This window comes from Phyllobates terribilis, unplaced genomic scaffold, assembly GCF_046119375.1.
Source record: "Phyllobates terribilis strain yellow unplaced genomic scaffold, ASM4611937v1 Scaffold_3__8_contigs__length_932513732, whole genome shotgun sequence".
Classification (NCBI taxonomy): Eukaryota; Metazoa; Chordata; class Amphibia; order Anura; family Dendrobatidae; genus Phyllobates; species Phyllobates terribilis.
Window position 1 is genome coordinate 418192171 of NW_027362763.1, and position 25281 is coordinate 418217451.

Consider the following 25281-nt stretch of genomic DNA (forward strand, 5'->3'; position numbering starts at 1 on the left):
TGCCCGGGGAGGTGGTAAGAGATCTTGTGAACTGAGTCCTAAGACTGTCGCTGATGTTTTTTGTAAAAATTCCCTTACAGGTGTTGTTGTTTAAAAGGGGGCGGAGTCTAAAAAAGGGGCGGATTTTCACAAGAGTGTGGAGTGTAAAAAACTGGAAATTGTTGATGATTGTGGGTGGGTACCTCCTAAAAATGACAAGGTGACCGTTGATAGCGGGGTAGCTCCAGTGGAAGGGGGTGAAGTCAAAGGAGGAGGTGACCTGCTAGTCCACAACATCATGAGGAGTGACACAGACCCCATAGCTGACGGTGACACTACGGAAGTAGAAGGAGAGGTCAGTCAGGAGGGGCTAGACGAGGGGAGAGAGTCCACCTCTCGTCGTAGACGGCGCAGGGGCCACAAAAAGGTTGCTCCTGTACTCTTTGCTGAGAGTGAAAGTAAAGAAAATGTAATGGTGTGTGCCATTGTTTCAAGTGTGGATCCTCCTTCAGAGGCAGAAGAGGAGGTGACCGACCTGGAGAACGTGTCCTCAGACCAGCGGAGCCTGGAGTCTGAACGGCAGAGGGTATGCCAGGTTGTGAAGAACTTACAGCGAGATCTAAAGGGAAGCAACGAGGAAGTTGTCCAGTGGAAGGAGATGTTCCACGCAATTAAGGAGGACCGCCGCAAAATCAAGGAAGAGGTTTTGCAGTTGAAGCTTGAGAAGGAGGCGCGGCAGGATGGAGTTTCTGGACGTGAACAAATCCTAGAACGACTGCGCAAACAGCTCAACCAGGAGCTGTGTGACTCCAAGAAGGAGTGTGGTGAACGCAGTAGGGAACTGCAACGGATTAAGAGAGATTATGAGGATCTCCTCAAAGTTAAAGAAAAACTAGAGGAGGATAAGGCGGATGCAGAGCAAGAGCGCCAAGTGGTTGAGACCACTCTGCAAGATATCCGTGAGGAGAATGATGATCTCCGGGGAAAGACCCTAGATCTGGAAGCTAAGGTGAAGGAGCTACAGATGTCCTGTGATACTCTCCAGAAGGCGGAGACGTACCTTAAGGAAACAGTCAGCAAGATGGAAACTGAGCGAGAGAAGATGGAGGAGTCCATCGGAAAAGTCACAGACCAGGGCCAGGAGTTGACCGCTGGTGATGGGAGTTATGAAGCAGATACCTCCTCGAGTGATGTGGGCTCGGAGGATTCGGTGGATGTCGGAGCCGAGATCAAGCAGCTCAAGGAGTTGCTACAAGCCCAGTGGATGCAAGAGAAGCGTGAGAGACTGGCTATTGAGAGCCGAGTGGGCGCATTGGAGACAGAGAGGTCTGAGAGAGCTCTGCTGCTGGAAGAGCAGTTGAAGCAGGAAGAGCTTCAGAGATGGACTGCTGAGAGGCGAGTAACTGAGCTGGACGGAGAAGTTTAAGGAGCTCAAAGGTCGCCTAGCAAATTGTCACGTGGTGAACGAGGTCTCCTTGGAGAAGGGAAAAGGCAAACAAGTTGCACTTACTCCCTTAGACCATGAGAAGGTGGACCTGAGGAGAGCTAAGAGTATGGTGTTGGAAGATAAAGGTGAAGTGGAGGTGGTCAAGACGGAAAGTTGTGAAGTTGTAGCTGTGAGTCAGCTCAGGGGAAGCATCCAGGGTGAAGAAGCTGGAAGTCAGTTGTCCCTGAAACCTGAGCTGGTTGATCGTCGGGACTGGATGCCGGATGAAGACGGCATGGTGTCGTTCTATGCTGTAGGAACGGAAGAAAGTCTTGCAGATATGAACATGCTGGTGGAGTACCGAGTGACCTACCTGTGAGAAGTGGAAAAGTTGAATCTCGCTAGACTGCGAGTGGATAGACAGCATCATCTGAGCAGCAGAAGATGGCTGCCGTCTAGAAAGTGTGAGACCAGACAGAGAAAGGGATCCCTAAATATCAGAACAGCTGAGGTTAGCGACCTTTCAAGATGTCCTGGGAGTGGGTTTGGAGGTAGTGAGACCTCCAGTGACTCAGGGTTGAGTGGCCCATACAATCGACCCAATAGAGGACGGAACTATGTGGAGTCACACTGTTGTATTGACCGCTGGGAGTGGGGGAGACCTGGTAGGGTTTTGACTGACCGCTGGGAGCGGGGGAGACCTGACAAGGTTACGACTGACCGCTGGGAGCGGGGGAGCCGCTGGGAGCGGGGGAAGTCTGACAAGTTTACGACCCGGAAATGTGACTTGACGGAGTCGATGACATTGACAGATGGTAGGTCCCTAAGGAGTGGGCTAATGTCAATGACTAATGTTCCAGGGGCTGGACAACGCAAGGGTCAAGTGCATGGTCTCAGTGTGAACTGTGGGATATAGACTGTTTGTGTATATTATGTGTTCAACCCCACAAGTTTGAACAGAGGGAGGGAATATGTGATGTAGCAGACATCCCTTTAATGGTTCAGTGTGTTTTGAATGACCAGGTACCTTCCCCTTTAACTGACTGGTCACATGACCGTGACATCACACAGGTCCTTATGCACACAGTTAAGGTCCTATCTGTGGGTGTGTGTGTGTGCTACAGTATATATAAACCCTGTGTGTTCCTGTGTGGGTGTGTTCCGGTGTGTAGGAGTTCCTGTGTGTTGGGAGCTCCTGTGTGGGCACCGTGTGTCAGGCACGAGGCTGTTCCCTGTGTGTGTGTGGGGGAACACCGCTCGTGTGAGGCCTGGAGTGGCCTGGTGGACTCCGGTGGAGGTGAAGCCTGGATCCCTGTGTGAGAGTGTGAGGGATGCCAGTAAGCCTCGGAGTGCCACACAAGAGGCCTGGTGGACTCCGGTGGAGGTGAAGCCTGGATTCCTCTGTGAGAGTGTGAGGGATGCCAGTAAGCCTCGGAGTGCCACAGAAGCGTCCTGGAAGGTGAGGCCTGGGTATGAGATGTGTAATACGCCAGTAAACCTTAAAGGGAGTGACGGCTGGAGACCACGTGTGGGAAGCCGTAGAGCACAGTGGTGGCGTACGAAAAGGACTGTTACAGCTGAAGCCGGAGAAGGTAATACTCTTGTGTTATGGACACTTACCTGGACATTGTGTTAGTATTACCTTGCGGAAGGCTGTAATTAGAACCAAGTGGGCCGGTCTGCCACTTGGGCTCATGGACATTATGTATGTGAACTACGGTTTATGAAGTGTAATAAACTGTGGACTGTGAAACACGGCAAAGTAGTTGCTGGTGTGCATTGATTGACGCAGCGAAGCGAGTATCCCCCAGGATAATAAGTAGCGCTGCCTTACAATATGTACTGTAAGTATTGGCTTAAGGTTGTTTTTTTTTACAAATTAATTGCATACGCAATCTCTTCATATTTTGCCATTCAATGAGAACAACATAAGATGGCCCATGCAATGATAACGGTTCTACAATGTGAGACCATGGGAAGCCAGTGAGGTCCATAGGGTCTGATACAAATAGGTATGTGATATAGATCCCTTTATGCTACTGATTACAGATGAGCGGGTATAATTGAGTGGAATTTAATTCTACTCAAAGTTTACAAAATTCCATCAAAATGCAAATTTTTTGTAATTCACCTCTGCGCAAATTCAGCAAAATGAAGGCACTGGCCAACATTTTTCTAAACCTTAAAGAGAACCTGTCAGCATAATTTAGCCCTATATACTAAAGGCATATCTATAATGGCGCTGTAATGCTGAATAATATGATACCTGATGTGAAGGGATCCGCTCAGTGGCTGCTGAATACTCACGTTATAAAGTTTTCATAAAATGAAGTTGTGTGTGCTTCGGGGTGGAATGTGGGGGCAATAACTTCTTCTAGTTCTCCCCCCCCCCCCACCAGCCTCCTCTGCTTCATGTGTAGGTACTGTAACTGATTATTCAGTGACCTGCCTCCTTTTTAAAATTCCGCGCAGCCGAAATCTCGATCTGCGCATGCACCACTTCCGCCGACATTTTATTGGACGCCGGCCACATTGTGCATGCGCCACCCACACAATGATGGCAGCGGCGGCGTGGAATTTTAAAAAGGAGACAGATCACTGAATAATCACTGACCTGCAGAAGAAACAGAGGAGGCTGGTTGGGGGCGGAGAACGAGAAGAAGACCTTGCCCCCACATCCCGCCCCGAAGCACACTGGAGCACAGAAGACGTGCTTTTATAGAAACGTGAGTATTCAATAGCCACTGATCAGTTCCCTTCGAATCAGGTATCAGATCAGCATCACAGCGCCATTATAGTCATGCCTTTAGTTTATAGGGCTAAATTCTGCTGACAAGTTCTCTTTAAAGGGCTGTTAAAAATAAAAAAAATCCTTATGCTCACCTCTCTGGTCCCTCCGCTTCTAAAGATTACCTGACCAGTCCTCACCGCTTCTTCTTATCACCACCACTCAGGCTGAAATCCTCAGGCCTCTCACGTTAGGACAAGGCTTCTGGCTAATGAAGCATGGGAAGGTTCTGCGCATGCGTGCTTAAGGCTGTCGCGCTCTTCTTGACATCATGGCATCTTGACCTTTTGCACACTTGTACAGAACCCTCCAGGCTTCAACAGAGCCGTAAGTCCTGGCCTTGCGTGAGAGGTCTGGGGATTTCTGTGCAGGTGGCGGTGATAAAGAGATTCAGCGAGGACTGGACAATAAATACGTGAGATGTGGAAGGGCCAGAGAGGTGAGCGGAATATTCGATTTTTTTTCAATTTTTGCATATAACATTCATTATACTCTGGGCTCTGTAGAGACCACAGAGCATATTAAGGGGCATTAAATTTGAAAAGAATAAATGATCTGTGCATCAAATTTCCTAGGAGAATCCACATGAACAGGCAAATTTGAATTTTTCCTGATTCAGTCATCTCTACTACTGATGTTAATTTGGAAATAAAGAACTAAAAATAGTTAGTGTATTTTTCACATTTTCATAAGTTGTGAAACTTCATAACAGATAAAATTAGTAATATATATGTCAGTTACACATCTCCTAAGCGAATATAATATAGCCCTTATTTTCTTTTTTATGGGACTCTGATACTTCCAATAATTAGTCAATTACATTATTTCTTAACGATAGGAAAAAATCTAAGCAAAAAAGTTGTATTGGTTAATGTTTCCCCCATTAGAAAGTTAGAAAGTAACAGTACTGTAAACACTGAGCACAATCCAAAATCTAAATGTTGGCTTTGTTCTCACTCACCCTGTTATGATAAGGATATGTATAGTAATTTTTGTTTTTCAAATCTAAAATAAATATCTGGCAAGTTTTCGTGAAAAAGAGTAAGAACATTTGATAATGTGAGCTGGAGTTGGCATGCTACTAGAGATGTGTTTATGTTATAGTCACAATTTAACACCAAGGGCCTTGGAAATACAATAATTGTAATACTTCTCACTTTATATACTGCATTATCAAGTTATTTTGATACTTTGTTTCCACATATGATCTCACTTCGTACACCTAAAACTGTTTCTCTGCACATATGACATGTATTATAACTATGTAGTCCAAGTAGTAAAGGGCAGAATCAAGATGAAATAAAACATAGATAAATTCCACATCCTTGTACGAGTTGTAATTGATTGGTATTTTATTAAATTGGTAGCTCTTAACTATTCAAAGAAAAAAATTGGACAAAACCACCACCAGTGCCTTGCGAATGTATTCACCCCTCTTGGCTTTTTACCTATTTTGTTACAATACAACCTGTGTTTAAATATTTTTGTAATCCAATTTGTATGTGATGCATCAGCACTAAATAGTGAAGTAAAGTGAGAAAAATATAGGCATAAATTAAATTTGTGGGATCAAATAACTAAAAATTGGCATGTGCATATGTATTCACCCCTTTTGCTATGAAGCCCCTAAAAATATCTGGTGCAAGCAATTACCTCCATAAGTCACATGCTTAGTGACAGGAAGTCCACCTGTGTGCAATCTGTCACATGGTCTGTCAGTATATTCACACCTTTTCTGAAAGGCCAGAGGCTGCAACACCATTAAGCAATAGGCACCACTAACCAAACAACACCATGAAGGCCAAGTAGATCTCCAAACAAGTCAGGGACAATGTTGTTGAGAAGCACAAGTCAGGGTTGGGTTATAAAGAAATATCCCAGTTTCTGATGATTCCCCGGAGCACCATCAAATCCATTATCATCAAATGGGAAGAACATGGTACCACAACATATCTGCCATGAAAGGGTTGCCCACCAAAACTCTCAGCCCGGGCAAGGAGGGCATTCATCAGAGACGCAGCACAGAGACCAAAAGGTAACCCTGAATGAGCTGCAGAGTTCCCAAGCAAAGACTGTAGTATCTATCCATATGACCACAATAAGCCATACACTCCATAGAGGTGGCCTTTATGGAAGAGTGGACAGTAAAGAAGCCTTTACTTACACAGAATAATTGTAAGGCTCATTTTGAGATTGCCAAAAGACAGTGGGAGACTCCCCAAATATATGGAGGAAGGTGTTGTGGTCAGATGAGACCAAAATTGAACTTTTTGGCCACCAAGGTAAACGCTATGTCTAGTGCCAAATCAACACAACTCATCACCCCAAAAACACCACAGATTCAGGTTCTGAATAAGAAGTATCACTTCATAACTAGTCAACCAGGACTTTGAATAATAATCTTCTTGGGACTTTTTTCCTCGCATGATATGTTTCTCCATCTGATGATGTGGCTTTGCTATGTTTTTATTGATGGAACACTATTGGAATAAAATTTTGCATTTTACCTGAAGTGCTGAATCTACTACCTTCTTTTGTGGACTGCCTTTCCTTGGATTTGGGATCCTGTGTACTCATGAATAGGTGAGCTGATCATGCCTTCTATGTCTATGTCAAATTTTAACATGTGCCATCTATTGTTCCCATGGGAAATAAACCAGTCTTCCCTCTATCTTACAAAATAAGTGTTCGACAACATATTAAAAGGTTCCTCAAATTGCCCAATTCCTAGAGGTGCTTCAATAGGACATGCTTTCCTTGAGCAGTGGGTTTATATAAAAAAATGATTGTGGTACAATTTACCCCTCCCAATAGATTTGAAATTACTCTCCCCCTTTACACATCATTCCATCCTACTTTAGAGAAGCATATTACTTGAATGAAATCTACAAGGACACCCATCTTCTCTGATTTCCATTCCCAGAGAAGCATTGCATGGCCTATAAGTCTCCTTACAATGGCATGTCAGGCATATCACTCTCCAAATGGAGAGATGTTACCCCTTAGACACCACTGAAGGAGGCCTCTCATGCAGCCAAATCAGATCTCATGCTTTGCACTTAGGAGGGGTAAAAACCCGAAACACGTGTCTGTAAATTGAGATTCTGGTTTGAAGTCATATGACAAGGCTCATTAAAGGGTCAATATTGACTTTTAGGATTGCTACTTCAAATAGATAGCTTTAGAGTTCAAGTCCTCTTCCTCTCTGAGTAGGCAATTTACATATCTCATTTTTAGAATCCACTACTTTAAGCCAGGTCTTTCCCTAAGCTCTTTGAGCTGGTGGATCAGCAGTTGTATTATATTTTCTAACCGTATACAAAATAATCAAATTTTACCAAAAATATGGTAACTCGCCTCTCCCCGTTTATGTAGAACTATTCACATTTTCAATTTTCTAGGTTTAATTGTACACCAAGATATGAAAGCACTTAAATATACTTATTTTGAATTGATATGCCGCAAATCTCCTTTTAAGCAAAGGGGGGCCATATCCTACCTATTTTCAAGTTTCAAAGCTTCTTCCAGGATATTAAACTTCAATTCGTGGTCCAATGAGAATTTGATCAAGAACTAGAATATACATATCAAACTCTGGCCTGTGGGCCAAATCTGGCCAGCAGGGTGGTTTTATTTGGCCTGCGACACCAGAAGCAACAGCCCTATGTGGGGCCATTATTTTGTATGGAGGACTATTGAGGTCCGTTATTCTGTATGGAGGACCATGTGGGGCCCATTATACAGTATGGAGGACTATGTGGGGCCATTATTCTGTATGGAGGACTATGTGGGGCCCATTATTCTGTATCGTGGACTATGTGGGGCCCATTATTCCGTGTAGAGGACTATTGAGGTCCGTTTTCTGTATGGAGCACCATGTGGGGCCCATTATACTGTATGGAGGACTATGTGGGGCCATTATTCTGTATGGAGGACTATGTGAGGTCCGTTATTCTGTATGGAAGACTATGTGGGGCCATTATTATGTATAGAGGACTATGTGGGTCCGTTATTCTGTATGGAAGACTATGTGGGGCCATTATTATGTATGGAGGACTATGTGGGGCCCATTATTCTGTATGGAGGACTATGTGGGGCCATTATTCTGTATGGAGGACTATGTGGGGATCCATTATTCTGTATGGAGCACCATGTGGGGCCCATTATACTGTATGGAGGACTATGTGGGGCCATTATTCTGTATGGAGGACTATGTGGGGTCCATTATTCTGTATGGAGGACTATGTGGGGCCATTATTATGTATGGAGGACTATGTGGGGCCCATTATTCTGTATGGAGGACTATGTGGGGCCCATTATTCTGTATGGAGGACTATGTGGGGCCCATTATTCTGTATGTAGGACTATGTGGGGCCCATTATACAGTATGGAGGACTATGTGGGGCCCATTATTCTGTATGGAGGACTTTGGTTGGCCAGAGACTTTGTCCAAGTTTTTCATTTTGGCCCTCTGTGTGTTTGAGTTTGACATCCCTGATCTTGAGGTTGACTTTTCTCAATGGCAGCACTTCTGTACCTCCATATTGAAAGGTAGTTATCAAGCAGCCCTTGCTGAAACTACTATTAATATATTGCACATCTTTTCCTATTAAGGATCCACCATTTATAACCTTCCTATTACCTCTGTTTCTGGGGTCACCAGGAGACAGGAACACATCTTCATATATATGGCGGTCTTATCAGGTTGTTTGGAGGTTCTAGTCCAAAATGTGCAATTTAGTACAACCATAGAAAAAGGTTGTACAAAATCTTTCTCAATATAACTTTTAGTGGCAAACTACTTGGTTTGCATTATGCATAGTTAATTACATGAACTCTCTCAGACAAAATCCAAATAACAGTTAGCTGGATAACCCAACACTTATCATTCTGGTCTGTTAAGGAGAAATGTATAGAATGATGGTATATGAAACATATATGCCCTCCAATTAGTTAGTAGTGACCTACTCCTAACCACCCGACAGCCCTGGATAAATTAGAATGGCTCCCCAGACATGATGCATTTAGTCCAAATTTAGCATTTTACATAGTTATATAACTTGAATAAAGACATAGGTCCATCAAGTTCAACCTTTTTCCACTAGATATATTTTCTCTATTGTGATTATTTATAACCCACAATGCCATTTGTTGTGAGAAAAGTATCCAGACCTTTTTTTAAAAGCTGTTATAGTATTTGTCATTACTATCTCTTGCGGTAGGGAATTCCACAGTCTGACTGCTCCAACTGTAAAGAATCCTTTCCTATTTAGCTGCCTGAATTGCCGTTCCTCCATACCTAATGTCTCTTGCAGTACTATGTAGTTTGTCTCTTTGGAGCTCATATCCCATTAAAGCGAATGTGAGCTGAGCTGCAGTACTCTGAATGGCCACTAAACACTATATGGAGCTGTGCCGGTTGGGTCCGTACACTGTGTACAACCAGGCCCTACAGGAGAGGCATACACGGATCCTAAGAATAGATCATTAATATACATGTTCTGAGCAAGCCCTTTAACTCCTTAACTCCACAGTATAGTGCGGTACCTACATCTGAATCTATAAATATAGTTTCTTTGTAAATCAAGTTTCATATGGTATATTTCTTACAGTACACCTATTTACCCAGCACTACAGTATATGGCAATATGTGCAATGTAGTGAAGTCCTGGCTGCTGCATAAAAATGTAAAGAAGTTTTCAGGAACTATTGAAACAAAAGGATCTTCTCACAAGGTAGTCTGTTTGAAACAATATATAGCGGAGAGACCCTTCAGCTCCTATTAAAAAAAAAGAAACAACTCAGAATCTGAAAGTTAATTGAAAAGCTATCTGCACTAATATAATTTGTATCTCCTGTACTCATACAGTGTACAATGTGGATTGAATAGGAAACTGTTCCTCTGAAATATGGCACTTCTCTTGCCACATCAACATGAATTGAGATCCTGGCAACATTTCCTTTTGCTGTAAACAGAGCCTGAGCGCAGTCCCAGACTTCTCCTGTCCGACAAAGTTACTTCTCATATTCTGAATGAAAGAATGTTTCTCCTTCAATGTAACGAAGAGTCCAAAGTTAGTTTATAGAAAAGACATTAGAAAACTAAACTAACCATACGGCTGCACATTCTTTCCTATTTAGAGATATGAAGTCAAACAAAGGAGCCCTCTGTAAAGAAAGTAACATTTTATATTTGCTTGTGCCGCTATTTTATAATACACGGCAGACAGCTGGTCAGGTAGAATACACGGATTAGCTTTCAGCAAAAAAACAGTTATATGCTAGGCATATTTCTCCTTTCTGTATTTTCTGCCTTTCCTTTATACGCTTTTCATCACAGTACAAGTATAATGTATATTTAAATGGAAGTAATGCAGAAACATTGCTTATAAATGTAGATTAATATACAGTGGATATGGAAAGTATTCAGACCCCTTTATATTTTTCACTCTTTGTTTCATTGCGGCCATTTGGTAAATTCTAAAAAGTTAATTTTTTTTCTCATTAAAGTACACTCTGCACCCCATCTTGACTGAAAAAAACCCAAAATGTATACATATTTGCAAATTTATTAAAAAAGAAAAACTGAAATATCACATGGTCATAAGTATTCAGACCCTTTGCGCAGTATTGAGTAGAAGCACCCTTTTGAGCTAGTACAGCCATGAGTCTTCTTGGGAATGATGCAACAAGTTTTTCACACCTGGATTTGGGGATCCTCTGCCATTCTTCCTTGCAGATCCTCTCCAGTTCCGTCAGGTTGGATTGTGAATGTTGGTGGACAGACATTTTCAGGTCTCTCCAGAAATGCTCAATTGGGTTTAGGTCAGGGCTCTGGCTGCGCCAGTCAAGAATGGTCACAGAGTTGTTCTGAAGCCACTCCTTTGTTATTTTAGCTGTGTGCTTAGGGTCATTGTCTTGTTGGAAGGTGAACCTTCGGCCAAGTCTGAGGTCCAGAGCACTCTGGAAGAGGTTTTCATCCGGGATATCTCTGTACTTGGCCGCATTCATGTTTCTTTCAATTGCAACCAGTCGTCCTGTCCCTGCAGCTGAAAAACACCCCCATAGCGTGATGCTGCCACCACCATGTTTCACTGTTGGGATTGTATTGGGCAGGTGATGAGCAGTGCCTGGTTTTCTCCACACATACCGCTTAGAATTATCACCAAAAAGTTCTATCTTCATCTCATCAGACCAGAGAATCTTATTTCTCATAGTCTGGGAGTCCTTCATGTGTTTTTGAGCAAACTCTATGCGGGCTTTCATATGTCTTGCACTGAGGAGAGGCTTCCAACGGGCCACTCTGCCATAAAGGCCCAACTGGTGGAGGGCTGCAGTGATAGTTGACTTTGTGGAACTTTCTCCCATCTCCCTACTGCATCTCTGGAGCTTAGCCACAGTGATCTTGGAGTTCTTCTTTACCTCTGTCACCAAGGCTCTTCTCCAACTATTGCTCAGTTTGGCTGGACGGCCAGGTCTAGGAAGATTTCTGGTGGTCGCAAACTTCTTCCATTTAAAGATTATGGAGGCCACTGTGCTCTTAGGAACCTTGAGTAATGCAGAAATTCTTTTGTAACTTTGGCCAGATCTATCCCTTGCCACAATTCTGTCTCTGAGCTCCTTGGGCAGTTCCTTTGAGCTCATGATTCTCATTATTCTGACATGCACTGTGAGGTCTTATATAGACAGGTGTGTGCCTTTCCAAATCAAGTCCTATCAGTTTAATTAAACACAGCTGGACTCCAATGAAGGAGTAGAACCATCTCAAGGAGGATCACAAGGAAATGTACAGCATGTGACTTAAATATGAGTGTCTGAGCAAAGGGTCTGAATACTTATGACCATGTGATATTTCAGTTTTTCTTTTTTAATAAATTTGCAAAAATTTCTACATTTCTGTTTTTTTTCAGTCAAGATGGAGTGCAGAGTGTACTTTAATGAGAAAAAAAAAATAACTTTTTAGAATTTACCAAATGCCTGCAATGAAACAAAGAGTGAAAAATTTAAAGGGGTCTGAATACTTTCCGTACCCACTGTATTTGTATTTTAGGCAAATTTTTATTTATTCTGTACAGAAAATCGACAGCAAGGTGGTGTAAAACTGTTACCACAGTTAAAGGGGAGGAATCTAAGGCATAACACATATTCTGGTTGTTTTGACACGTTTCTTCACTCCTTGTTTCCATATATACGATACAATACAATACACTTTATTGATCCCGAGGGAAAATACAGTATCACAGCAGCAGAACATAGACATGAATTATAACATAAGAGTAGAATTTTTCAGTAGAATTTTTCTATATATTTTATATATGCTCCTTTGATGTTTTGCTGCCTTCAGTCTAAATCTACAAAGTCAACATTCCAACAAAAACATGGAAAATCATTGCATGAAAAGGTGTGTCTAAATTTTTGACTGGTACTCAGTGTCAGACTGAAGAACATTGGGCCCACCAGAGGATTTGATTCTAAGGGCCCACCTTTCTCCCCCACTCAAGAGCCCCATAGCAGCTGCAAGTTTTGCACTATGAATTCTCCTGAAGGAGAAGCCAGGGCCCACTGCGGATTCTCCGGTTCTCTCGTGGGCCAGTCCAACCCTGCTGGTACTGTACATTAGCAACTCACCGAAAAAGGATATAAATTCAAAAATGTATGACACTGGTCATGATGAGGAGGTGTGCTGGAGTCAGACGCTCATGATTCATTAGTAGGCATAGAACTCTTAATGAATCCAGGACATCTGACAAGCAGCATACACCTCCGTGTGCGCCTCGCCACAAATCTTACTCCAGTTGAGTACTGATGTAATATTTGTCGTCATCAGTACCTGATTTGTTCATCATGAATTTGAAAAGCGGATATTGCCATGTCCTCAGTTCTGGCCACTTTGTTGGAGCAGGGTATAAATGGCGTGAAAACACAAAGTTTCAAAATTTTAGTGAAGCCTGAAGTTGCACCAAAATTTTGCAACTTTTAGAAACTTAATTCTAGCATAAAAGCTTAGATGAACCGGCCCTTTAACTTTATTGCAATATGCCTGCACTGCCTACCTTTCCGTCACGGCTTTCATGAATTCCTCCACGAGGTCATCATAAACCTTCCCTCTCACTCGTTTGTGTCTTAGTCCAATATAAAGAGGGTCCTGTAGTAATTCCTGCAAAACAAAAAGTTATTAACATTATTAAAAAACAGCTCCACTGCAAACTAAACAAATAGTTGACAAAATACATGATAATGAAGGCAAATATTACTAGCTTCTCTTCTTCCACTCCCTGAATCTAAAGGATCCATTTTCAAGAGACTTTAAAAATGATAACATAAGGGGTTTAAACAGAATTTGAGGTATATGGATAAAAGAACATGCTGTAGATATTAGGCAATCATATAATCATATTCATTAGGATGGAGTTGCCTTTTTAAGACATTATACTGAATTACACGTAAGGTAAAGATCTTCAAAAGTTACATACAGAAAAGTTTGACCTTTTACTAATCCCACGGACATTAATGTTTTCCTAATGTGAAATCATGACATTTATTAAACTGCGGAATAGGACGAAGTTACATCCTGTAATTTTCTATCATTAAAAGAACCGATAAATCTTTGTGGTGTATGTTTTATTTGCATAGTCATCCCAGCCATAATGTCATGCTTGGTAGGGATGCTAGGGATGCTCTCATAGACAGGATTGCCAAAAGCATAATTGATGCCTTATTTACTGAAAAACATTACGGATTGTATGCAAGTGAGGGTAAATAGAGCGGAATAATGATGGACAATGTGACATGTCCTGCGGTAATGTTCCATGACATTGGGTTTATAAAGTCCACTCCCTCATATTAAAAATTATTGTATACTTTCCCTTATGCTATAAAGAAACAGATGTGTAGGATGTGCCATCACTTAGTGATGGGGGTAAGTCCTAGCCTCTGAAGGACCCCCATCGATCACCCCCAGGTGACACAGTGCTGGCGTAGTGCTACTGACGCGCCCCTGGGCCTGTGTCGCGCAGCGTTGCGCACGCGGGAGCTTACCCGGAGCCGGATCTGTTGAGGGTTGTAGTCTAGTGGCGGTGATTCGGTCCGTGCCCAGGGAGTCAAACTAAGTGGCGAGTCTATTAGCAGTAGATGTTGGATGACTACGCCACCCGTTGAATGCAGCTTTGGAGCTGCCGCTGCAGGGCAGACCGCTGAGGCCGGTGGAAGGATGGTGCAGCGGGGATGGTATAACCCCCAACGGGAGGGGTATGGCCTCAGGGCAGCCGACGTGGATGATGGGGGTAGCAGGAACCACTCAGAGACGATGCGTGTAGTTCAGGGTCTTTACTGGTGACAAAGATAGACCCTCCCGGAGTACTGGCTAGCGATTGGGGCCTGGTCAGTCCTTGAGCAGATGGGATCTCCCCTGGCCAGGCGGAGTTGTAGGCCTCCCAAACTAACGATACTCTTCTGGCTACCTTGCTAGAGGCGGGTATAAGTAGCCCACGTCCCTGAGTTTACCGTGTGGTGCTCACCCATATGGCCGGTGACTCGGGGCCTTCTAGTAGCTTCCGCTCCACGACGGCGGTGCTGGTCCCACGCGTGTGACCGTGCCTTCGGGTTTCTGGGCCAGAGGACCTGCAATCCCCTGCCGGTCGGTTTCTGCTGCTGGATAGGAGTTAGTCCCCACAGCCTCGGACTCCGGGTCCGGTGATAACTTCTCAGTCAGGGCGAGCTCTGCAGCTGCCAGCCCCTGACTCCTTGTAGCACTGCTCCCACAGAGCTCCTGTTGTTTCTTCCTATGCTGCTTCTCTTCTCTACTTCTTCTCTACTTCTTCTCTACTCACTAACCATGCCTCAGCCCTAGGTTTATATAGGGGAAGTCCTTCCCCTCCCAGGACTGGGCAGGAGGTGTGGCATGCATAGGATTCCTGACCAAGAGACCTCCCACCTGCTCTCAGACATAACATTGCTGTTACTGTGGAAACCAGACCCCTGGGGTGCCACATTCCCCCCTAGTGAAATTTAGTACTCCGGGACTAAACATATTTTTAGAAAAACATAACAAGGTATAAACAATAATAATACAATAAGAAAAACACATAAAGATGGTCACGGCGTGTCCGCAACCGGGTGCAGTTTTTGAAGAAAAGCAAGGTGTCCATTTCACCAAAACAGGGAGACGTAACCAGGTAGGGGTCTGTCCTGCCCCGAGTCCTTAACAGTCTTTAGTCCATTCCTAGGTTACGCTCCAACCATGTACAAAGGATTCCCGGTAAATCCACCAAGGACTCCTATAAATAACTAGAAACACATAATTGTACACAAGCAACAAGAAAAACAGGTAACCACAAATAAAACAATTTATACATTTCAAATCCTCCAACGTGCGGGTAACTGGCCTCTAGTGGCCCTAGTGGACCTAAGGAGCTGACTGTCTAGCCCTGAACTACAGGGTGTAGGAGCTGTCAAGGGTAAACTGGGCAGCTGTCTACCGGCTCTTTGGCTCACTAGGGGTACGGCAGGCTCACTATAAGCAGAGGGTTGATCCTCCTGTTCTGCTTGTGTGGAGTCTTCTGCCTCCTGGACCGGCTGTTCTTCCAGCTCTACCTGTTGCTCCGTAGGTGCTTGGGATGCTGGTTGGAGGAAGGTGAGTACGGGTACCACAACTGCGCCATTGACTTGAGTCCAAGACCGAGGGAAGTCTCCGAGCACAGTACTAACCATGTCTTCCCTTTCCTCTACGGGTCGAGGGTCTTCTTGTTCCTCTTCAGGGTTCCGTAGCTGTTCGGGACACTTCTTCAGGTGATCCCGGGATACAATGGTTGTGGTTTCCCCTCCGTCTTTACTGATGGTACAGACCTTTGGGTTGTCGTGGCTTGAGGGCAGTACGATGTACGGGTCCTTCTCCCACTGGTCGTCCAACTTGTGGAGCCGCCTTTTCCTCTTCAAGACCTGCTCTCCGGGTACCAGGGGAACAGCGGGAGCATACTGGTTGTAAGTTTTCTCTTGTCTTTCCCTAGCTTGACAGAGACTTCGCTCCACGCTCTCCTGTACTTTCCGGTACTGCTGCTGCCTCTCTGTGTCCCAGTCTGCTTCTGGTGAAGTGTCCTCGGGTGTCAGGACTCCCATCTCCAGGTCAACAGGTAGCTTACCAGGTCTTGCCCTCATCAGGTAAGCCGGGGTACAGTTGGTGGAACCTACCGGGATGTGGTTGTATAGGTCCACCAGATCGGGCAGCTTCTCAGGCCACAGACTGCGTTCTTCCAGGGGCAACGTTTTCAGAAGATCCATTACCACCTGGTTCATTTTCTCACAAAGTCCATTAGTTTGCGGATGATAGGGTGTCGTCCTTATCTTCCGGCAGCCATACAGATTGCAGAATTCCTGGAAGACCTCCGCTTCAAAGGCAGGTCCCTGGTCCGTCAGCACTTGGTCCGGGTACCCGTGTGGACGGCAGAAGTGCTGCTGGAAGGCTCTAGCTGCTGTTCGAGCTGTTAAGTCCTTGACGGGGACGACAACCAAGAACCGGGAGTAGTGATCCACGATGGTTAGTGCGTAAACGTAGCCACTTCTGCTTGGGGTCAGTTTTACATGATCCAAGGCTACCAGTTCCAACGGCTGCCGGGTGACGATGGACTGCAGGGGAGTCTTCTGGCTGGCACGGTCCTTCCTTCTTAGGTTGCACGGGCCACAGTCTCTGCACCACCTCTCGATGGTTCCCCTCATGCCTACCCAGTGGAACCGCCCGCGCAGCAGGAACTCCAGCTTCTTCCATCCGAAGTGTCCAGCCCCGTCGTGGTATGCCTCCATCACCATGGCTGCGTCTCTCCGTGGCACCACTACTTGCCAGATTAGTTCATGCGTCCGGGAGTTAACCATTCTGCGGCACAACTTCCCCTTGTAAAGGAACAGTCGACTCTTCTCAGCCCACAGTTGCTTGGCTTCCTCCGGAGCGTCTGGGTCAAGGCGAGCCTCTGGCCGAGTCAGCATCTCCTTCACCAGTCGGACGGCAGGGTCACTGTCTTGCGTTTCCTCCCAGTTGTAGTGAGGCAAGGGGTTAAACGTAGCGGCTTGCTTACTCCTTACCCGATGGGAATACTGGATAGTCCCATGACGGTGGAACGCGGGGAGTTCAACTTCTTCCAGTCCCTCTGGATCTTCTCCTACGTCCGGTAGGTTTGGCATCCTGGACAGGGCGTCCGCGTTGGTATTGGAGCGTCCTGCCCGGTATTTGATTGTGAACTCGTAGTTGGACAGACGGGCCATCCATCTCTGCTCTAGGGCACCGAGTCTTGCCGTGTCCAGGTGTGTCAACGGGTTGTTATCCGTGTACACGGTGAACCGGGAAGAAGCGAGGTAGTGCTTAAAGCGTTCGGTGACTGCCCACACCACTGCCAGGAACTCTAGCTTAAATGAGCTGTAATTCTCAGGGTTTCTCTCGGTGGGTCGCAGTTTTCGGCTGGCGTAAGCGATTACTCGTTCTTTCCCCTGCTGGATCTGGGACAGCACGGCTCCTAGCCCGATGTTACTTGCGTCGGTGTAGAGGATAAAGGGCTGGCTGTAATCAGGGTACGCCAGGATTTCATCCCCCGTGAGGGCCATCTTCAGCTGGCGGAAGGACTCTTCTTCTAACTTCTCCCATCTGAAGGGTGGCTTCTGGTTCTTGGCCTTCCGGGACTGGCCTATCAGGAGGTCCTGCATAGGAGCTGCCTTTTTGGTGAAACCGGGGATGAATCTGCGGTAATAGCCTACCAACCCGAGGAACTGCCGCACTTCCTTTACACTGGAGGGACTTGGCCATTCCTTAATTGCGGTGATCTTATCAGGGTCGGGAGCCACTCCATCAGCGCTCACCACGTGTCCCAGGTACTGCACCTTTGGTTTCAGGAGGTGACACTTGGAGGGTTTCACCTTTAGGCCGTAGCTTGCCAGAGCTTCGAACACTTCCGCCAGGTGTTTCAGGTGGTCCTCATACGTCTTGGAATATACGATGACATCGTCCAGGTACAACAAGACCGTCTCGAAGTTTCTGTGGCCCAGACAGCACTCCATTAATCGTTGGAAGGTTCCTGGTGCGTTGCAGAGTCCGAACGGCATGCAGGTAAACTCGCTAAGTCCCATCGGGGTGGTGAATGCGGTCTTCTCCCGGTCCGCCTCTGCTACAGGAACCTGCCAGTACCCACTAGTGAGATCCAAGGTAGAGAAGAAGTTAGCAGATCTTAAAGCAGCCAAAGACTCCTCTATCCTTGGTAAGGGGTACGCATCCTTGTGTGTGATACGGTTGATTTTCCGGTAATCTACACACATCCTCATGGTGTTGTCTTTCTTTTTGACTAAGACTAGTGGAGCTGCCCAGGGGCTACAGCTATCCCTGATCACCCCAGCCTCCTTCATGTCTCTAAGCATCCCCTTGGCGTGTTGGTAGTGTGCAGGGGGTACGGGTCGATACCTCTCTTTTATGGGAGGATGGTCTCCCGTGGGGATGTGGTGTTCTACCCCCTTGACTCGCCCGAAGTCTAACGGGTGTTTACTAAACACTCTCTCGTACTCTTGAACCACCCGATAGACTCCCTGTTTCTGGTGTGAGGGAGTGGAGTCAGTACCCAAATGTAGTTGCTGACACCAGTCCTCCATTGTTTTCTTAGAGCCGTTACCTTCCTCCGGGGAAGATGGAGGCAAGGGTTCTACGGACTGTATGGAATCTTGATTGATGGTATACAATTTGGCTAGCGTGGCATACCGGGGCAGGTACACTTCCCTCTTCCCGATATTTATTATGCGAACGGGCACCCTCCCATGGCGTACATTGACCACCCCCCGTGCTGTCAAAATGGTGGGCCTACTGTCTGAGTAAACTGGTTCTACCATTGCCTGGTAATCTCTACCTCTCAGACCAATAGCTGCCCGGCACCAAATCATCATTTCACTTTTCGGGGGCATGGCAATAGGGAAAGGGTCACACATTCGCACGCTACCAATCTCACCACCGGAGAGTTCTAGCTGTTGCCGTCGCATCAGTGCCCGGATCTCTTTCTGGAGCACTCGCTGCTGGCCGGAGCTGGTGTTCTTGGCAACCTGCTGTAAAAGGAAAATCACCTCTGCAAGACAATTTTCAATTACATTAGTTCCTAGAGTTATCTTTGGGTGACTCTCGTGTTTGTCAATGTCTACAATGATCAGTCCCTGTGCTGCCAATTCGACTCTACTGATTTTAATGGTCACCTCTTTAAATCCAATCTGTGGCACGGGCTGACCATTGCTGGCGATGATACTCAAGTCGTCGTCAGGGTAGCGGGTGATATCCGAGTCATTCCAGTACTGCTTGAAGAGCACGTACGGGATGGTGGTGACCTGTGACCCGGTGTCCAGTAGGGCACTCATAGGAATGCCATCCAGTACCACGGGTAAGACTGGACGTCCTCCCACATATTTGTCGCGCCAGTTCGATGGGCCTGGTGATCTTTTTCCTGGGGGTTGGCCCTCTACCCCAGGTTGTGCCAGTTTAAAGGACAGTACCTTGCTATATGTCCGGGTTGATTGCAGCGGCGGCAGATGGGTTGTCCGTCCTCGTTGTATCGGTCGCTGGGTCTTCCTCTGGCCGGTGGGGTCCTCCTTGGTCGACGCCACGGGATGTCCTCCGGTCCGGATGCCAGCTGGATCTTCCCTGGAGCAGCAACCTGTAAAGACTGCACAGTTCGGGTTAGCGCGGCAACGCTTTTAGCTAGCTCTTGGACCTGATGGTGCAGGTCTGGAGCCGGGTCATTGTTCAAAGCCTGCGCATCAGCTCCCACAGGCCCTGCCGCCAAGGGCGCCGCCTCCTGGTGGTAAGCGGTAGTAGGGCGCCTGTGGGTCACAACGCCACCCGGTGCCGGTTCTCGGAGTACCCGGATGGCTCTGTCCTTGAACTGTGCAAAGTCCAGATGAGGATCCTGTAAGGCCATTGCCCGCAACTGGGTTCGGTGGGCATTGCAATATAGTCCCTCTATAAATTGTTCGGTCAACAGCCTGTCCTCGTTTCCCACGCCGTCAGGGTCGGTCTGCTTAATGGCTCTCAGGGCCTCTTGTAGGTTTAAAGCATAGTCCCTTATACTCTCATGTGCCCGCTGTTTGCACCCGTAGAATCTAAGCTTGATCTCGGCTGAGGTGCGGGTATCAAAGGTGTCCCTCAGCCGGGTTAGTATCCCTGCGACAGTCCTCCCCCCAGGTGGCCAGGACTTTACCTCCCTTTGGGCTGCCCCGGTTAATTGGGCCACCAGGATGCTCACTTTTTGCTCCTCTGTGAGGGGGTACACCTGGAAGAGGCTATCCAGCTTTTCTCTAAAGTCATGCAGGGTATGTGACTCCCCTGAGTACTGGGGTAGCCAGGCTGCCCCCGGGATATAGGGCATGGTGAAAGGCATGACCGCAACAGCGGTGGCACTGGCGGGGGTTGAAGCGGTGAAGCTCTCCTCCGTATCCGACATCCTTCTCCCCCCTAGTGGACCGTGGCCTACCTTGCGATGATCCTCTTCCGTAGGCCGCGGCTCCGCAGTGGATCGTCAGGGTTGAGGACCTTCCGTCGCACTCCTGTGACGTCGGCGTCTGCTGGGCTCCTTCCAGGGCCTTACGCAACGTCCGGACGTGAGGCGGGGCTTCAGTTCTCGCGCGCTTTCGGAGTCCACGCCCCTCTTCTTCCCGCGCGGCGTCCTCAAGATGGCGTCCAATGGCGGGAAAACTCCACGTGTGGCGGGAAGAAGGCTGAAGATGGCGCCGGATGGCGGGAAAACTTCGCGGATGGCGGGAAGAAGGCAGAAGATGGCGCCGGATGGCGGGAATCTTCACCACTGGTAAGTTTGAACAGTCTTTTTCAGGCACGCAGTACCCGGTGGTTGCGGGCACGAAATCCTGCCGACTACGCCAAAAGTTGACGCGCCCCTGGGCCTGTGTCGCGCAGCGTTGCGCACGCGGGAGCTTACCCGGAGCCGGATCTGTTGAGGGTTGTAGTCTCGTGGCGGTGATCCGGTCCGTGCCCAGGGAGTCAAACTAAGTGGCGAGTCTATTAGCAGTAGATGTTGGATGACTACGCCACCCGTTGAATGCAGCTTTGGAGCTGCCGCTGCAGGGCAGACCGCTGAGGCCGGTGGAAGGATGGTGCAGCGGGGATGGTATAACCCCCAACGGGAGGGGTATGGCCTCAGGGCAGCCGACGTGGATGATGGGGGTAGCAGGAACCACTCAGAGACGATGCGTGTAGTTCAGGGTCTTTACTGGTGACAAAGATAGACCCTCCCGGAGTACTGGCTAGCAATTGGGGCCTGGTCAGTCCTTGAGCAGATGGGATCTCCCCTGGCCAGGCGGAGTTGTAGGCCTCCCAAACTAACGATACTCTTCTGGCTACCTTGCTAGAGGCGGGTATAAGTAGCCCACGTCCCTGAGTGTACCGTGTGGTGCTCACCCGTATGGCCGGTGACTCGGGGCCTTCTAGTAGCTTCCGCTCCACGACGGCGGTGCTGGTCCCACGCGTGTGACCGTGCCTTCGGGTTTCTGGGCCAGAGGACCTGCAATCCCCTGCCGGTCGGTTTCTGCTGCTGGATAGGAGTTAGTCCCCACAGCCTCGGACTCCGGGTCCGGTGATAACTTCTCAGTCAGGGCGAGCTCTGCAGCTGCCAGCCCCTGACTCCTTGTAGCACTGCTCCCACAGAGCTCCTGTTGTTTCTTCCTATGCTGCTTCTCTTCTCTACTTCTTCTCTACTTCTTCTCTACTCACTAACCCTGCCTCAGCCCTAGGTTTATATAGGGGAAGTCCTTCCCCTCCCAGGACTGGGCAGGAGGTGTGGCATGCATAGGATTCCTGACCAAGAGACCTCCCACCTGCTCTCAGACATAACATTGCTGTTACTGTGGAAACCAGACCCCTGGGGTGCCACACTACATCCCTATTTTTCTTGCAAGTAGAACTCCTGGAAACACCGCTGTGAATGGGACTGCATTCCCATTCCCATTCCCTACCCAGACTGGAAATGCAGGGATAAAACAGTAAAGGCACCATAGTCGTCACTTTATGAGATGGAAAACCCAATTACAAGAACACTAAAGTGTAAGTGACTGTGTTGATCACCAGAAACTTTGGAATACCATGAAGGATATGGATGTGCCAAAAAATCTGATCGGCCTCATTATGAACCTTTACATCGACCGAGAAGCAACAGTCCGAATGGAACATAGCGACATGGCATGGTTCAAAGTAGAGCGAGGCATCAGACAAGGCTGCGTCCTGTCACCATTTCTCTTCAATTAATATGCAGAAGCTATTTTCAGGAAGGCTGGACTTGCCAAATAAGAAGGAATCAAAATTGCTGGACGAATCATCAACAATCTTAAAGACGCAGATGATATAACATTGATAGCAACAAGTGTAGATGGAAAGAAGGACTGATTACAGAGTATCAAGATGGAAAGCACGAGCATGGGACTGCTACTCATCACAAACAATAAAAAGATATTAGATATTAACTAATGCCAGGTACAACCGGGAAACATTTGAGATGGTGAAGAACTGGAAGTTGTAAAGTACTTCAACCTAATAGGATTGATGATAACTCAAGATGCAGAGACAACACCGGAAATCAATACGAAAATCGCTATCGGTAAATCAACAATGAAGTCACTGGCCAAGGTCTTCAAATCGAGGTACATTTCACTGGTGAAAAAGACAGAGCTCGTACATAGTTTGGTCTTTTCTGTGGTAATATATGAATGTGAAACCTAGACAATAACAATAAAGAAACAAGACAAAAGAAGAATTGACGCCTTTGAAAAGGGGTGCTGGAGAAGGATGTTATCAATACCATGGATGGCAAGGACAGCAAACAAATCAATTTTGGAACAAATCAAGCCAGACATGGCACTCGAAGCAAGGTTCATCAACCTACAACTTGCCTACTTTAGACACATCATATGAAGAGAGCAATCATTGGAGAAGGACATCATGATCGGAAGAATATAGGGAACGAGGAGAAGAGGAAGACCCTGGTGGACATTTCAAGGCTTGCACAAAATCGATCTTCCTACAGAGCTTTCATCCATCAATTCGCCATGGCTCAACATTGAGCTGAAGGCCGTTAATAATAATAATAAAGTGTAAGTCCATGAATGCTATACTGTTGAATGTATTGTGTTCCAACATTCTCTATGAACAGCCATTTCAGGCTTCAAGAACTATATTTCTTGTCATTGGAACTATCTCCAGATAAATTTATATACATTTGAGTAAATGATATTAGAAATTGTTTTTACAGAATGCTCTTTTATAAGATTGTATACACTTTAGGTTTAGTGTAGCCACAAGAATCTGTAGTTTTATATAGAACCACAATGAATATTTGATCTCAGCACCAAATCAGCTGCATAGTCATCTTGAAGATCCTCTATGCAGAGGGGGCTAAATCCAACCTTCATGAACACTTTTTTAATGTGTTTTATCCTGCTTGCTACAGTGAGACACTCATGTCTGTTATCAAAATCTGCCCGGCAGGCATTGTGCCCACGATGCAGAAATGCTCTGGATTTTTCCTGAGCGTTTCTGCATCTCCCTGGCAGAAAAAACGCATGCGGATTGTACATGCGGATTGTACATGCGTTTTTCCTGCCAGGGACAAGCGGAAGTGAAGCGTTCTTCACATGCATTTCCGCATGCGGGTTGTCAAGCGCTTTCCAAGCGATTTTAGCGTCACTTGGAAAGTGCTTGACAATTTGGTCACACTATATAAATCCATGCAACCGGCATGGATTTATATAGTGTGACCGAAAGAATGGTAAAAAATAAAAAATAAATATCATACTTACCTTCAGATGGCCCCCGATGTCCTTAGCGATCCGTCTTGGCTTGCCGGCAGCTCACGGTGGACTAAAAGGACCTGCCATGACGTCATTTAGTCATGTGACGGGTCACGCGACCGCCGACGTCAGCGGTCGCGTGACCCGTCACATGACTAAATGACGTCACCGCAGGTCCTTTTTAGACCATCTCGAGCTGCCGGCAAGCCAAGACGGATCGCTATGGAGACCGGGGGCCATCAGAAGGTAAGTATAATGTATATTTTTTATTTTATTCTTTTTTTTACAGGCACTATGAAATCCGGGTCCGGAGGAGAGTCTCCTCTTCTCCAAGCCTGGGTACCATCCGCACATTGAACCGCATGGTATCCGCATCTGCAGATGCAGTGATGTGGATGTCATGCGTTCCAATGCAAGTCAATGGCGGCGAAAACTCCGCGATTCCGCGCAATTGGTAGTGCTACGGATTTTTCCGCAATGATAATCCGCAGCGGAAATTTCCGCAGCATGAGCACAAGCACATGCGGATTATCATTGGGGAACATGGCAGACCTTCTACCAAGTGGTTTTTAAGCTTTTCTGCAGCAGAATTGCCGCTGCGGAAACGCTTAAAAAATGCATAGTGGGCACACAGCCTAAGAGGGGAATTTGTCAGCAGGTTTTAGCTATTTAATCTTAGCGCAGCATAATGTAGGGCAGAGTGTCTGATTCTAGGGATGTGTCACTTACTAGTCTGTGTGTTGTAGGTTCAATACAATCAGTATTCTATCAGCAGGAGATTAACATTGCAGGACTAAGTCTCAAGTGTAGGCCAGTCAGGCTAATCTGTGAAACCTCATCCCACACCACTGATTGACAGCTTGTTGACACTGCACAGTGTACACAGGAAGATGCCAATCAGTAATGTGGTCGGGGTTATGTAAACAGGTGATCGGATGCAACAGTGCAGAAGATGAGAACACTTAACCAAAGATTATTTATTAATCTAACACACCAGTTTAAGTAATTAGGATACAGAATTAAGAAGGTTTGACAAATTATTGAAATGCAGTGAAATATTTTACATTGGAAATGTATATGACGCGCCACCTGGGCCGTGTGTGGGGGAATACCCGGAGCCGGGTCTCTGTGTAATGCTAGGGGTTGTAGTCTCCGTGGCGGCGACCTGGTCCCGTGGCTCAGGGTGGTCAAACCAGTGGCGGATCTGTTTATTTGGTTTTGTAATGTTTAAATGTCCAACTACGCCACCCGTGGATTGCGGTCACTGAGAACCGCCGCTGCGGTGCAG

At 46.6% G+C, this 25281-nt stretch overlaps 1 protein-coding gene across 1 annotated transcript in view; it reads right to left on the reverse strand.

The window, feature by feature from the left end:
• ME1 (malic enzyme 1) overlaps positions 1-25281 on the reverse strand; it is a 400967-nt gene that overhangs the window by 189674 nt on the left and 186012 nt on the right. Inside the window, exon 6 of the mRNA XM_073675637.1 lies at positions 13247-13350. Within this exon, the coding sequence (XP_073531738.1) occupies positions 13247-13350 (104 nt within the window). The remainder of the gene's footprint in view (positions 1-13246; positions 13351-25281) is intronic.